Source organism: Sus scrofa, chromosome 8 (genome assembly GCF_054392235.1).
Source record: "Sus scrofa isolate SSC_HxYL_T2T_F1_AM1 chromosome 8, Sscrofa_HxYL_maternal_Yorkshire_Landrace_v2.0, whole genome shotgun sequence".
NCBI lineage: Eukaryota > Metazoa > Chordata > Mammalia > Artiodactyla > Suidae > Sus > Sus scrofa.
Window position 1 is genome coordinate 83,127,515 of NC_139390.1, and position 16,699 is coordinate 83,144,213.

Here is a 16,699-nt window from a genome sequence, read left to right on the forward strand (position 1 = left end):
TCAATAAATCAGAGTTTATAGTATTGTTACCAAGTCAGACACGAGTGGGGATTGATCAGTGTACATTCTGAACCAGAATTTGAATCTATGTGAGGGAAGCGGAGTGAAGTAAACTTTAAATTAACTGCTTTTAATTGGTTATGTGTGTGCATATACACATATATGAACATTTTTCATTTCTATATATAAATCCTCACTGTAACCCAAAAGGATGCATGGCGGGTACTCAAGGATGCTCTGGGTATGTGTACATGTCAAAGTGAAAAGAAGGGTCACAGCTTATTAGAGCCTCTGTCTCCTCATATTTGGTGGTAAAATGAGATATTTGCCAGGGTTTTTATGATGATTAAGTGAGATAATGTTTGTGACATTATTATACAGTTTGTGACTATGAAAGTACTCCGGAAATGTTAGGTAATATTACTGAAGTCTATACTTTATGATAGGAAAGAAGAGATGAGTTTCCTTGTAGATTCTGAAGGGGTGTATATTTTAAGAAATACTCTAAAAAGTATTCTAAATAAGGCTTCCAGTATCCTCAGTATATCTCAGTTTTCAATTACTATCTATTTCACATGTTAACAAAATCCAAGTTCCTAGTTGGAGTAAGAAATGGAATGTCAAAAATCCAGATCTTTCTAGCTCTAAACCTCAACTATTGTTCTCTCTTCTCCCACTTCCAAAACGGACTGAATGATTCACAGAAGTACTCCATCGGTCTGCTCAAGGATGTTTTTTGACTTAAGTGTTTCAAGATTATTTATATTTTACTTGATTATTGTGGGGGAAAGTCCTACTTAACATTTTTAAATGAATCATGTAGCTTTTTGCTTTTTCCTTTTAAGAATCATGGCATTTCTGTCCAGTGTTCCTTATTGGGAAAAAAAATTTCAAACAATCCCCTTGGTATAGTTTATAGTTATGTTTTCCAGGTATAATTATGAGTTTTTGGTTTTCCATAATGTATACTTTATTTCTTACCCTCTGTTATTTTAGCCTTTGTTCATATTTTAATTTTACTATTAAGTCAGCTACCATTTTCTGTTGTTTGCTATTTTTTATCTGAAATAATTTTCACATAAAAGCCCTTTTAATTTGTCAGATGTGCGGTCTATCCAGTTATTATTTTTTTCTCTAAATGATGCTGCCATGGTCCTCTCAATTGAGTGCCTTCCTAAAATCATCTAGTTTTATGGTGCCCACTGGGAAGAAGATAGAGAAAGGAAAATCACCTGCCGAAATTCTCTATTTACTCAGTAGCCCAAACTGATGTTTCTGAATAAAATTGTGGTTTCTCAGCCAGTATCTTGGTCCTCTTTGAACATATAACAATTGTAATAAGTAACAAATAACAATTATAATAAATTCAACACAAAAATATTTTTCTGTCAAAACCATGATTTTTTTTAAAGTTTTTTACAAAATGAAGATAGCCAGAAACTTGATGAAACTAAATGATTATCACTTCATTGCCTTCTGGAGAAAATGCCACTATGAACAGCCACTTTTTATGTTGTGTGTTGATATGGATTTTCCTCTATGAGTATATAATTTGAGATGCTTATTGAAATAATAAAAATGTATAATTCCTCTTTGATAGAGCTGGAGTGGACCAGAGAAATTGCTTGCTTTAGATGAACTTATCGATAGTTGTGAACCAACCCAAGTGAAACATATGATGCAAGTGATAGCACCCCAGTTTCAACGGGACTTCATTTCCTTGCTCCCTAAAGAGGTAAGGATTATCAGTTATCTTCCTTGTTGGTGCTACTGGAAAATATAAATCAGTAGCCACCACCTTTAGACATCATCGTGCTAATCACGGTATTCGGTATTATCACTTTAACACTCTTAATTAATCCGAAAGGGGGCTGTAAATGATAAGCTGCCATGACTTAATATAATTTTCGGATTAAAATATACTTACATACTAAGTGTCTTCTTTCCCCCTATGTAATAACTCATATGTGAGACTAAGTTATTGAGTTTCATATTTATTTGATTGTTTCTTTACCAGAATTTTTTCCCGGGTTATTTGAAGTCTAACTTTAGTCATCTTGGTATGTTCAGTATAATAGTAGATTTTTAAAAATTCTAGTCTTATTAAAATAGCAATCTTTGTGTCTTACTCTGTTGTTTGTTTTTCTAAGTTCCTTTAAAACTAATTGTTTTATGATTCTAGGGGTTGTAGTTCTCTGTTACTTAAATTATGTAATTATTTTGAAGTATGTAGAATTCCACGTGTATTATCTTTTTCTGTTAATTACCTCCCTTCCCTCCCCATAACACACACGCATGTAATCAGATATCTCCCATTCTTTTAGAATTATTAATGCCCATTTTTAATATCTTCATTTGGAATAAAGAATTTTTGATTTTTTAATCATAAATTGATTATGAGCATATGAACATTCTTGACTGTATAATTCAGACATAGTTTAGATGTTTTTTTTTTGGTCCTTTTAGGGCCGCACCCACAGCATATGGAGGTTCCCAGGCTAGGGGTTGAATCGGAGCTACAGCTGCCAGCCTACACCACAGCCACAGCAACTCAGGATCTGAGCTGCGTCTGTGACCTACACCACAGCTCATGGCAACTCTGGATCATTTAACCCACTGAGCGAGGCCAGGGATTGAACCTGCGTCCTCATGGATACTAGTCAGGTTCATTACTGCTGAGCCACGATGGGAACTCCAGTTTAGATGTTCTTTAATTGATGTTACAGGTTTTCATTTTTGTCAGCAAATTATGTAACATTAAATAATCAATGTTACCATGATTTATATTTTCACGAATTATGTATGTACCACTTATTATAGGTCAGCTAAGAAGACCTAATATACCATTTATATTCATATAAATGATTCGTATAAAGATGAATATATGAAATGTGGACTGATCCTATGTTAATAATTTAGGCTTTGTTCTAGATCATCTACTATGTCACAATGCTTTTCCTGGTGTTTACTTACAAAATAAGGGGAATGCTATTGATCACAAGTCTCCCATGTGAGATTTTGTCACGGTTTCTGAGATTAATAAGTAAATGTTGGTAAAGAGCTTTGAGATCTGTTCAAAGGAATTATAAGGAAGTTATAAGTCCATTTCCTGACTCGAAGGTATAATGTTTTAAATAATGATATCACCTAGTCTCCAACAAGATGTTCATTTCCTTAAGGACTTAAATCTATACCATTATTTCTCCACATATAAAATAAAGCATTTTTCAAAATAGAATTTTTTTTCTCTCAATTGAAGAAAGGTGGAAACATAGCTGACATGCTAAGCCAGAGTAACTCATTCTCCTATCTAGTAACACTTCTTTTCCTTTGAGCAATCTTTAAAGGAATACTTAATCCAAGAACATCTTTCCTGCGTTTACTCTGGTTATTGATAATTTGTGCTTAATTCTTAGATTCGTAAAAATAGATTCAAATTCTTATGCTTTTAAATCACATTTGTGTGTGTGTGTGTTAAGAAGCTGCAATGGAAATCCAAACAAAGCAAAACCAAGCCAAAACAAAAACCTTACAATCCTTAGAGATAAGAGGACAAACTACACTAAGAAAAAAATCTATATTTTAACAAAAATACTATCTTCTAAAATAAGGAAGATATGAAGCGAAACTACGAAGAGTATATCAAAGGTGAATAAATTCACTTTCAGTCAAATACTTATAAAAGTGCTTCCTATTATTAACATCCTTCTGGAAGCAGAGAGAGCTTATGACACTTCTATAAGCCAAATCTATTCAAAGGGTTTGGTTTTAGAAGAGCCAGCAAGAATTTAAAAAAAAAAAAAAATTAGGACAATGTCATTTAAAAATCACTCCAAAGAAGCAACATTTCAGGAAAAAGAAATTTTATTCACTTTGCTTTTTCCTGGAGTTATGCTTAGTTTCATTAACCATGATGAAACCATCTTATTAGTATCCAATGTGAAATTATTATTGGGACTATCTATAATGTTCTTAGGACATTCCGAATGGTATCTGGAAAAAAAAAAAAAAAACTCCTTTTCTCATCAGTTTTTTTTTGTTGTTGTCATTCACTAGTTCAATCCACTGAACTATAACAATTCTGAGAAAGTATTAACTACTTTTAAAAAATAATATGGTGGTTTTTATAAAAGTAATTGAGAAAAACAAAAAATAGCAGCAACTCCTTGAAATGAAAGTTTGAGCAAAAGGAAAAGGTAATAGTCTGAAATAAATTGTCAAGGTAAGAGCTTTGGTCTTATGGAAGTAGTTCTTAGGAAGAATTAGTAATATAGATTTTGCCATTAGGATGAATGAATAGAAACTGCATTAGCTAAACCACCTGACTTGGCTACAAGAAACCTGTAGCCCCCTGCTGTGGTGTTGTAGAGCCTAGTTTGTGATGATGCCCACTCTCCATCTCTTATAAGGAACCCTCTGTCACAGAAACCTTGTTTCCTTTGAGGAGCTGGTATACTTCCCCATGACACACACCAAGAATTGTGTAACTAATTGCTGTTTGCTTTTTGCCTGGTCCTCTAATTACAAAATCGTGTAACATAATGTTGCTTGCATATTTGTGCTCTACTTTTTCTCTAGTTTAAACCTTCTCTGATTTATACTTTTCCTGGTTCTGATTTTCTTATTTGTATTTTTCGATTTTGCTATGTGGCATTTTCTGTAATACCAAGAGGTTTTGGTGGAACAAACAGTTAATAAGTTGAAGTTCATGGTTGAGTTAGGGCCTTTGCTGTTTTAAGGGAATGGGCGCCAGTTACCTACAGAGTTAGCACTTCAACTTCCTTTGGCACCTGCATGTTTCTTTACGTTTCTGTTTAATGCATGAAGACACTGGACTAGATGATCTTTTAATAGCCAATAATGAGGGAAATGTTACCTGTGATTTGGGGATAAGCCTTTGAAATCTAAGTCACTTTGGGTTTATCTCTTAGCATTTAGGATCCATTGAAAGTATCAACAAATGCCCTGATTTCTACTTCAGCTGAATAGTTAAGCAAAGAATGGACTTTTTCATATGGCCATTCTAAATATCTTAAGCATTAACTAGCATCTCTTTTCCACAAAGATGACTTTCTGTCTGATGATTTCTGTGTTAGACATCAATTTTAGAGTTCCCTGATGGCCTATCAATTAAGGATCTGGTTTTGTCACTGCTATGCTTCGGGTCATTGCCGTGGTGTGGGTTTGAACCCTGGCCCGAGAATGTCTGCATGCCATGGGCACGGCCAAAAAATATAGCAGTTTCACATAGACGATTAATAGTATGGTGTTAATACTTTACTATTATACCAACACTAAGCAAACTTGCCCAGGCTTTGATTGATTATTTCAAAATTAAGTGGCTTATGGAGTATCTATTAAAAAAATACATTATTGGAGTTCCCGTTGTGGCTCAGTGATTAACGAATCCAACTAGGAACCATGAGGTTGCAGGTTCGATCCCTGGCCTTGCTCAGTGGGTTAAGGATCCAGCTTTGTCGTGAGCTGTGGTGTAGGTCGCAGACGCGGCTCGGATCCCGTGTTGCTGTGGCTCTGATGTAGGCCGGCAGCTACAGCTCCGATTAGACCCCTAGCCTGGGAACCTCCATATGCCGAGGGTGCGGCCCTAGAAAAGGCAAAAAGACCCCCCCCCCAAGAAAAAATACATTGTTGACTTATGTATGTATGTGTATATTTGTGTATGTGTATGTAGGTATGAATACACATATATAAATTATGGAATATAGTTATGCCTTCATATTTTAAATGACTCAGATTCTGTGTATGATACTGAACTTTTTTTCTGGTAGACCAAAAATAATTATTCCACAAAAAGTTTTTCGCTGTCATTTGTTAAGCAGTATTAAAGTAGTATTAAAATGAATACTGACTGGTGGGAGTACTTTCTGTATGGAATGTACTCAATAAGTGATTAATGATGAACTGTGTACATACAAAGTCATTGGGAAAACAATTTATATTATGGAATTCCTATTTAGCATCAAAACATAATTCAGATTATGTTTTTATTCCCTATATGACCCTAGGACCTTTAAATGATAGTTTGTTTTCACTTTATAGCTCTGTTTAGATCATTCTGTCCTAATATCATAATTTACAGTTTTATGTAATTTGTGATGCTAATTGAATGAGCATAGTCAGAAGCTGTCATTCCCCTTTTACTTCTCTTTCCTTTTACTTATTTGAATTGACTGTACACACTGGGAAAAAAATTGATGGTTTGCAAGTATTAGAAATAAAATTTTTAAATCAGTGATGTACCAAAGCCCTAACTCTAATAGACAATTCTGTCTGGTCCATGGAGAAAAATCCCTGTAAGCAATATAAAGGGATTTGAACCCACTTACTTTTATATATCTATAGAGCAGTTTCTTAAGTGTTCCCTTTTGTCATTTACAGTGTAAATGACAGGGTGTAAATGTTTGGAAGGTTCATCATTGTGATATAATAAGTACTTTGATATGATAAAGAACTGTTAATTATATATAACTATCCAAAGCAATCTGAAATCATGCTTTGGAATAGAATAGATAGAAATCTCATTTCTTTATTTTTTTCTTTATTACTCAATGAATTTATCACACCTGTAGTTGTACAGTGATCATCACAATCCAATTTCAGAGGATTTCCATCCCACATCCCAAGCACATCCCCCCACCCCCAAACTGTCTCCTTTGGAGACCATGAAGTTTTTTAATGTCTGTGAGTCAGCATCTGTTCTGCGAAGAAGTTCAGTCTGTCCTTTTTTCAGATTCCACATGTCAGTGATAGCATTTGATGTTGGCGTCTCATTGTATTGCTGACTTCACTTAGCATGATAATTTCTTGGTCCATCCATGTTGCTAAAAATGCTGGTATTTCGTTCCTTTTAATGGCTGAGTAATATTCCATTGTGTATATATGTACCACATCTTCTTGATCCACTCCTCTGTTGATGGACATTTAGGTTGTTTCCATGTCTTGGCTATTGCAAATAGTGCTGCAATGAACATCAGACTACATGTGTCTTTGTGAGTCATGGTTTTCTCTGGATAGATGCTCAGGAGTGGGATTGCTGGAAGAAATCTCATTTCTCAACTTAAATGAAATATTGTAGTGAGGACAGGAAAAGACAAATTTTAAACAACCAATGAAGTAAATAGTAATAAATTACTTATATATAAATAAATAGTAGAATTCTTGAGTTGAGGCTCACAGAGCAAAGGCAAGAGAAGAGGCAGAGAGGTTTAATAAGTATTCCTTGGAGTTCCCATCATGGCACAGTAGTTAACGAATCCGACTAGGAACCATGAGGTTGCGGGTTTGATCCCTGGCCTTGCTCAGTGGGTTAAGGATCTGGTGTTGCCGTGAGCTGTGGTGTAGGTTGCAGACGTGGCTCGAATCCCGAGTTGCTGTGGCTCTGGCATAGTCTGGGGTAGGCTGGCAGCTGTAACTCCAATTTGACCCCTAGCTTGGGAATCTCCATATGCCACAGGAACGGCCCAAGAAATGGCAAAAAGACCAAAAAAAAAAAAAAAAAGTATCCTTAAAGCGGTGAGGAGTTAGTGAAGTTTATAAAAACCAACACTTTGTTCTTAAATCTGGCATATATTAGAAGGTATTACTTTTTATAATTTTAGAAATTAGAATGTTGAGGTATATTACATTTATCTATAAGTACTTCATCCTTAGAGAATGACTAACTTATTTTTCATAATTAAAAAAAGATGCAAGTTTTGTTGGGGGATTTTTTTTGGCCATAGCCATGGCATGTGGAAGTTCTCAGGCCAGGGATCAAACCCAAGCCACAGCAGTGACAAGGCCGCTTCCCTTAACCCACTGAGCCACCAGGGAACTCCACAGAGATACAAGGTATGCAGCACTTTTTCTTTCCACAGCTGGCACTTTATGTGCTTTCATTCCTGGAACCCAAAGACCTGCTACAGGCTGCTCAGACGTGTCGCTACTGGAGGATTCTGGCTGAAGACAACCTTCTCTGGAGAGAAAAATGCAAAGAAGAGGGTAAGATTCAAAATCACATAGAGGAAATGTCTGTAGTTCAAAAAAGCAAGTGATTCTGAAAACAAACAAAAAAAATAAGTTTTATGTGCCCATAGACTAAAGTGGTAGGTAAGTTAAAAGAGAACTTTGGCAGCCTGTCAAAGAATCAAGATTGCGTCTTCATTTGTATTGACCTGCTTCTGTAACATCCACAGGTTATTCCACACATTCACATGAGCCAGATCTTGCTTCTAACCCCTTTGATGAGCACTGTAACTGTTAGTAAATATATCAGACCTGCTTCCCAGTCTCCAGTAGAACTAAACTATGAGAAAGTCAAGATGAGGATGACTTAAAGAGAATCCCAAAGTTAAATTAGCAATTATATACACAGATATCTGTATTCTATTCATGCCCTCCACAAGTACTTATTGAACCCCTCTTATATGCTATATATTCTTATATCCTGGGGATATAATGATAAACTCCCATTTTCTTCCCAGCATGGAGCTTGTGTTCAGAGCCTGGCGGGCGGGGGGGAATACTCTTTCTGGTTTTTGTTTTTGTTTTTTGTCTTTTTCTCTTTTTAGGGCCACACCCACAGCATATGGAGGTTCTCAGGCTAGGGGTCTAAAGTGAGCGGTAGCCGCTGGCCTATACCACAGCCACAGCCACTGCAACACCAGATCCAAGCCGTGTCTGCAACCTCATGGTTCCTAGTTGGATTTGTCTCCTCTGCACCACGACGGGAACTCCAAAATCCCCTTTCTTAGTAAAGGCATCGATATCATCCATATTAATTTAAGAAAGGTCTTTTTTTTTTTTTTTTCCGGCAGGCATCTAGAAAAATATTTTTGAAAAAATTCTGGAAAAATATTATTTGTTTTTGGCAAGCCAAATTTTTAAGAAAGAACCATAGACCATAAGACAGAGAGGCTATGGGTTACCTTCTCCTTCACGGAGGTTGCAGTTGAGTGGCAAGCACCGGTGGTTAGTGAAGCCTAGAGGTGAGGATACTTGTTTTCTGATCCTGCCTCTGCCCTGTCTGTGGCTTCGACCAATCAGTGACATCTTCTCAAGTATATATAAAGTGGGATTAACCATCTCATAGAATCATTATTTTAATGACTCTTTAAAATGGTGATAATTTATACATAAAACAGGATGTATCTCTTGAACCATTTTTAAGTGTACCGTTCAATAGCATAAAGTACATTCCTCTTGTCGTGCTTCCATCACCACCATCCATCTCCAGAACTTTTCGTCTTACCCCGCTGAGATGCTGCCCATGTAACGGTGACTCCCTATCCCTCTCCATACCCCGCTCCAGCCAGCCCTGGCAACCACCGTTTTGTTTTCGGCCTGTGGATTTGACTCCTCTAGGTACCACATATTAGTGGAATCATGCAGTGTTCGTCTTTTTGTGACTGTCTTATGTCACTTAGCGTGATGTCTTCACGGTTCATCCAGATGTGTCGGAGTATCTGCCCTTTCTTTAAGGCTAAATAACATTCCATTGTATATATCAACCACATCTTTTTCTCCATTTATCCATCGACAGACACTTGTGTTTCTCCCACCTCTTGGCTGTTGTAAAGAATGCTGCCGTGAACATGGGTATACAAAAGCCTCTGCAGATCCCTGGTTTCAGTTCTTTTGGGTGTTTGTCCAAAAGTGGAATTGCTGGATCATATGGGGTGATTTTAGGCTTAATTTATTTTTGAAGAACCGCCATACTCTTTTCCATAGCAGCTGCATCATTTTATATTCCCACAAGCATTACACAAGGGTTCCAATTTCTGCACATCCTCCCCAACGTTTCATAGAATTATTTTGAGAGAGAAATGAAGCAGTCGGTATGAAGCATGCCATACGGAATGCAAACTTCATTGTTTTGTAATGCCAGCGTTAGAAATTAGACAGTGTTCTGCATTTCAGGGGTTTTGAGCATAGGGGAAAATGAGCTACATTATAAAATTGTAATTTGTATTTTTGGTGAAGGCAGTAATACACTGACAATTTTTAAATTTTAGGTATTGACGAACCACTGCATATCAAGAGAAGAAAAGTAATAAAACCAGGTTTCATACACAGTCCATGGAAAAGTGCCTACATCAGACAGCACAGAATTGATACTAACTGGAGGCGAGGAGAACTCAAATCTCCTAAGGTAACTGAACTCTCACACGATGTAACAGAAACCATTAATCAGTGTTAGTACTCAGTGTACTTACTCTTCCATTTCTTGGCAAGCAGTATAACGTGACAACTCATCTCCTGTGGAAAGAAAACAATATATTTTAAAATAACTGAAAATGTAACTGACAGTATTCCTCCTTGCTAATTTCTCTAGTCTGACAAATGATTATACTTGAATAAAAGATGAGTTAACTTGCGTGTTCTATTACGTGTAAACGAAAATTTCCAAATATCCTGTTGAATTTTGTTATATACATACTACCTAAGAATTTGCTCCCTCTCTGACCACATAATCCAGGCATGATTTTTTTTTGAGTAATACCCATGTTTGAGGAGGTGACTTTTGTGTGTTTTAATTTTATACATTTAAGCATAATTCTGATTTTCTGCCTTATACCATTTCAAGTATGTAAAGAATGGCAGGGGAGTTCTCTGGTGGTGCAGCAGGTTAAGGATCTGGTGTTGTCCCTGCTGTGGCTCGAGTGTCATCCCTGGGAACTTCTGCCTCGAGCATGACTGAAAGGGGGAAAAAAAATAGAATGGCAAAAATCCTTGAAACACTTAGCTCTATTTTTTCAATTGGAAAAAGGAAATTTGGGGAGACATTTCCTATTAGTATGTATATATATTTTTGGTTAAAGTTGAAAAAAGTTGATAATTACTATCTTTCTAGTTAGTAGGTACTTTGGTGTTTGACAAGTTACATTCTTTTGGTTTGAACAATAGGTGATTATAAAATACATTTGTGTTTGAACCACCTTTATGAGGTCTTGACTGAATGAAATTTTAGTAGTTGATGCCTCAAGTATAAATAATAGAATATGGAAACAGTAAAATGCTTAATACTTAATTCCTCTGCCAGGAAGGATGCTTTATATTTTTTTATAAATTTTAGTTTTAGAAAGACTACATATTACTGCTGCTATTGGTGGCCTCATTTTTCTTTTCACCAGTATTTTAAGAACTCTGATCGAGTAACGTGTTCCTGATAGGCGCATCTGTGTTGTAGGTGCTGAAAGGGCATGATGATCACGTGATCACATGCTTACAGTTTTGTGGGAACCGAATCGTTAGTGGCTCTGATGACAACACTTTAAAAGTCTGGTCGGCAGTCACAGGCAAAGTAAGTTGACTTCTTTCTACCCTTCGTAAAGTCACCATTTTGTGTACATCTTTGCAAGGATCAGCCACTGGAAGGAAGACAAGGATTCATTTCATTTTTGACTCTAGCTTATTTTGATAGGAGATATCAGAGCTTCTAATTTAGCTTTTTCCTTGGCATGAAAATGATGTTTCTCATGATAGGGATGTCATTAGTTTCTTCTTCATCTAAATAGTTTGTCTATCTTTGTGACTTAGCTATTTTAAGATTTTATAGATGTGCTTTTTTTTTTTTTTTTTTTGGCTTAATGTTTCCTGCTTTTATTATCTCCTTCCTTTTTAATCTTTTTCAAAAATATGATTGAGGAATTTTTTTCTTGTAAACTGCTTTAATAGCCTACCTATAGTTTAAAAGTTAAATAAATCATGCTAATTTTGACTTACCTCAGATCCTATAACATAGAAGTTAAGCAGCCTAGTTAGTTAAATAGGAATTTGATGGGAAAAAAAAAGGCAGCCCAGGCAATCAGTTTCATTGCATACAATATTATACTCTAATGCCTCTCTACTGAATATTTATTTTTATCTGTCCAATGGAAAATATTTTCTTGAATTAAGTAATTGACTACCTAAAAAGTAATAGAAGAAAGAGTGTGTGGGAGGTGGAATCTGTCATTTCAGTGTTGCATAGCATGCTTATTTGGGGGCAAGAATCTTCTATTTAGAAGAATAGTTATTCCAAGTCAGATGTTAAAAACTTTTAAAACAGCTTCATATTTCCATAGTGTAATATTAGTTTTGGATTTATTTCAGGGTTTTAATGTCTGTCTTTACTTGTCTAGAAGTACCTTGCCTGGTTCCTAGCTACTGCCTTGGGGCAGATTCAGATGAAATGTGGTATGTAGCCACACCCAACACTGTTGGCGTTCTTTCATTGAATCCATTCCCATGGAAGAAACCAAGCTGCAATTTTAGTATTATTTTATCCAAGAGGCCAGGCTAGAGCTGTCATACTTTAGCAAGAAAGGTTTCCTTTCAACATACTTGATCCTCAGTTGTGTGTGTGTGTATGTATGTGTGTGTGTGTGTGCGTGTGTGTAATCTGCAATGCTGGTGAATAAACAAAGCAATAAATAGTGATGGGATCCTCTTATATTGATGTGAAACATTACTTTCTAATACGCCAAACATTCCAACTGAGTTAGTGACTTTACTCCAGATTTTAACGACCTGCTGAGATGTTATTTAAACTGGTTTTCTTTCTACCCAAAAGTAATCACCTTAAGTGTTTTTCCAGTGTCTGAGGACATTAGTGGGACACACAGGTGGAGTGTGGTCATCACAGATGAGAGACAATATCATCATTAGTGGATCGACAGACCGGACTCTCAAAGTGTGGAACGCGGAGACGGGAGAATGCATACACACCTTGTATGGACATACTTCCACTGTGCGTTGTATGCACCTCCATGAAAAGAGGTGAGGGAACACCCTGCCGGTTGGGAAGTTTTCCTCTGTTACTTGTGAACCTGGAGCCTTTTGTGTAGCGTTCCGTCGTATTACTGTGTCTAATAGACAGTGATAACGTGCTCTTAAATTAGATGTTAATTAGTCAACTTCAGATGTTCTCTGCCAGGAAAACCATGGTGTCTTGCCTTAAAATCGGGCAGTTGCTTTACGCTTCCTTCCTCATTTAACAGTGTTCTTGGCCTTCCCCTTGAACCTCTCTATTCTCTAATCTTGACTAATACCTTACTTAATTTTTCTAAATCTTGGATGATGCATCATCATAAAAAAAAAAAAAAATTGGACGGAGCGTATATTTCTGGAAGTAGGACAAATTCAGTTATTCAGTCTTCAAGCCTCTGAGTCTTTACTTACCCACCTGCCCTGCCCCCACTCGGTCATAAACTGGGTCGTCTCAGGCAGAAACCGAGGCCTGTGGGATTAACTTATTCTCCTTACCTATCACCCAAACTATGGACATAGCGTTCAGACTCTTACACAGAACCTCCTCTAATTACCGTCGTATCACTGCTGACCGAATTAACAAAGAAACCCTCAATCCGGTTTCCAAAATAGTTTCAGCCGAACCAGACCGCTTGCCTTTTTCTTCTCAGCACCTTCGCTGTTGCTTTTATCTCCTCCTGCAAAGCTTCCCTGTGCAAGTCCCTTCTGTCTCCTGTTCGTATGCATGGTACTCCTGTTAAACAGATGTGATTTCTGTCCCATTTGTCGGAAGAGGTCTCTCTGAAGGGTCCTTAGAGTGAAGCCACTCCAGTCGTCACCGTTAATTCTGTCCGTAGCATCTTCCTTATTAAGAACCATTACATTAAGCAGATTTCACTCTAGATTTGTAATATGTGAAGAAAAGTACCTTTTCACATGTAATTTGAATCTGCTCTGAACAGTGCACGCTGCTGTTAAAACTGGGGGGATTGGTATCCAGAGACCTTGCATTTCAGTTGCCAGTAGTTTCTGACTTCAGTCTCTCAGTGCTTCCATTTTCTACTCTTCCAAACCTGGAAACTCTTTACCTATTTGGAATGATGTAAATTCGCCTGAGTTTTCAGCTTGCCTTTGTAATCCAAAGGTAACTGGAGTATTTCTATCAGTCTGGTTCTCAGAAGAGTATCAGTTTAATAATGTTGGGATGATTTTTAAGGGATTTCTGTTGCCTCTACCTACGTTTCTTCTGTAATCTGTATATCTTTTTTTTTTTTTACCATTTCTTGGGCCGCTCTCGTGGCATATGGAGGTTCCCAGGCTAGGGGTCTAATCGGAGCTATAGTCACTGGCCTACGTCAGAGCCACAGCAATGTGGGATCCGAGCCGCATCTGCAACCTACACCACAGCTCATGGCAACGCCGTCAACCCACTGAGCAAGGGCAGAGATTGAACCCGCAACCTCATGGTTCCTAGTCGGATTCGTTAACCACTGCACCACGACGGGAACTCCTGTAATCTGTATATCTTAATGCTTTCCCTGGCCTATTGACTAGTTTTAAATATAAGCATAAAAGCAGCCTTTGTTTGAGGATATGTTGAAGACTGGTTAATTTGACCAGAGTATGTGGTGTAAAGCACATATCTTTAGCTTTTTAAATGCCAAATTCCGATGTGTTTTGTTGAAATTTTTCCCTGATCGCAAAGGAAGTATGTGTTCATTATTAAAATTTGGGGACATGGCAGAAAGAATAAAGAAAATGTCAATTTTTCAGACAACTACCACCCATTAACATTTTACGCATGTTGCCCACCTCAGCATTTTATTTCTAACATCAAGATCTGCTTGTATGTATTCAGAACTGGCTGCTTCTGCTACTCCTGCTGCTGTTTATTTACTTTCTCTGACTTCTTTTTCCTCTTCTTCCTCTTTGTCTTTGCTAATTACAGTACAGTCATTTTCACACTGTTCCATGGGACCCTAAGCTGCTCCTGGAGCCCTCAAGCAGTGGGGGAACCCAACAGGCAGGAGTCTAGGCTTTCCAACTGCCTGTCCCCACCAGAGTCACTCAGCCTGTAGAGGTTTATATAGCAAGGTTGGTTTTATCTAGCGTGTGTTCCTTTTGAACGCAAGTGTTGCTGCTTAAAAAAGGAGAAAAGTTTTCATCCCCCCTGACTTCATATATCCGGTTTTCCCGTGTTATTAAAATGCTGCTGCCTTCTTTTCCGTTTCTCCCTGCAGAGTTGTTAGTGGTTCTCGCGATGCCACTCTTAGGGTTTGGGATATTGAGACAGGCCAGTGTTTACACGTTTTGATGGGTCACGTGGCAGCGGTCCGCTGTGTCCAGTACGACGGCAGGAGGGTTGTGAGCGGAGCGTATGACTTCATGGTGAAAGTGTGGGACCCCGAGACGGAGACCTGCCTGCACACGTTGCAGGGGCACACCAACAGGGTCTACTCATTACAGGTAGGAGACCCACCTCCCGCTCCTGAGTGCCTAGTGATGCGGCGGCAGCTTGCCTCACCTTGATGGCCACTGCACGCTGCTGGTCCAGTACAGCCCAGAAAAAGCCCAGTTGAATTATTCTCTTTACCTTTACCTTAACATTGGCAGGAAAAAGCAGACATTTTGAGATGACTGAAATGATTTGTTTCCATTTTTCCATGATTCATTTCCTTCTAAAACACAAATATTTTGTCTTGGAACCTGAGCCTTTGGGGCCCTAAATTTTGCTGTATTAATTAATGGGTACATAGTCTCACAGGAGAATAACGTGGATTTTAATAAACTCCTTAGCAGAGGATTAATTTGGCCAAAAGCTGCCCTTTTTGCCTTGATAGCTGGAAGTTGATGGACCTTGTAATTGCCACTCCATTCAGGGCAGAAGCAGAGCTTTCTGCTCAGAGCTGTGCTACCATCACAGGGCCGCTGGTTTGTAGTCATGAGGAAGTAAATTTAATGAAACTGATTTTTGATTTTGTTTTCATTTGAACCTGATATCCCAGAATAGATTGCCATATTTTGCCATAAATAACTAGATGAATAGCAAGCTTAGCAAATGGGTCTTGTTTCAGGTCCTAAAAGACAAAACTTTCAGTTCAAAAATATAGCTGACCCTTGAACATCATGGGACTCAGGGGCGCCGACCTCACCCCCACCTACCCTCAACTGCAGTCGGATACCCTTACGCAACTTTACACCTGGCCCTCGGTATCTGCACGTCCGCATCCAAGAATCCAAGTAATCTCCAATTGTGTAGTCTTGTAGTAGGTGTTTAGTGAAAGAAATTTGAGTGTAAGCATGGACCTTTGCAGTTCAAACTCAACTTGTTCAAGCAAGGGTCAGCTGTGTTACCTATTCCTTACATGTAGTTTCTTTACCAGTTACTACCCATTAGTGATCAGCAAATTCATCTGTAGTCCCAAGGCTCACAGTTCTTTTCTTGGGGTATTTGTGTCTTAACTGTTGGATTACTATCTATGTCACGAAATATTGACATATAGTAAAGATATCTGTTAACTTAGAAAAGTTTATGAATTTGGAGGAGAGGGAATAGGCTGCAATTGTGTTTATGTTTTGTGATATGCTCAGACCCATAATGAATAAAATAATCTCATTTAAATAAACTATTAGATTGAGAAAAGAGGTAGCAACATTATTATAGATCTGGGAACGGGTAGGTATTTATCGACCTGGGGTATAGCTGGGAAGCTGGAGAAGAGGTACTATATATACTTTGGTTTTGTTATCAGAATGCCACTTCTAATTCTAAACATTATTATCTGGCGTTGGGTTCTTATAAATGGAATTTTTATTTGACATACAGCTTTTAATGGAACTTACTTTTAAATATCATGAAAGTTATCTCTAGCCCTTTTCTGCCTTAGGGGCTGTTGATAAGCACACCCTGTATCATAAGCCACATCAGTAGCTTCAGCTTCCTATTGGGAAATAAAACTCAAAGAGCAAT

General features: G+C 37.7%; 1 protein-coding gene across 10 annotated transcripts in view; it reads left to right on the plus strand.

Moving 5' to 3' along the window:
• The window catches only part of FBXW7 (F-box and WD repeat domain containing 7), a 217,359-nt gene that overhangs the window by 196,566 nt on the left and 4,094 nt on the right, over positions 1 to 16,699 (plus strand). For all 10 annotated transcript variants that reach the window (XM_084972655.1, XM_021101502.2, XM_021101503.2 and 7 more), the window contains 6 exons: positions 1,601 to 1,735; positions 7,878 to 8,001; positions 10,014 to 10,150; positions 11,189 to 11,302; positions 12,578 to 12,759; positions 14,970 to 15,195. In XM_084972655.1, the coding sequence (XP_084828781.1) occupies positions 1,601 to 1,735; positions 7,878 to 8,001; positions 10,014 to 10,150; positions 11,189 to 11,302; positions 12,578 to 12,759; positions 14,970 to 15,195 (918 nt within the window). The remainder of the gene's footprint in view (positions 1 to 1,600; positions 1,736 to 7,877; positions 8,002 to 10,013; positions 10,151 to 11,188; positions 11,303 to 12,577; positions 12,760 to 14,969; positions 15,196 to 16,699) is intronic.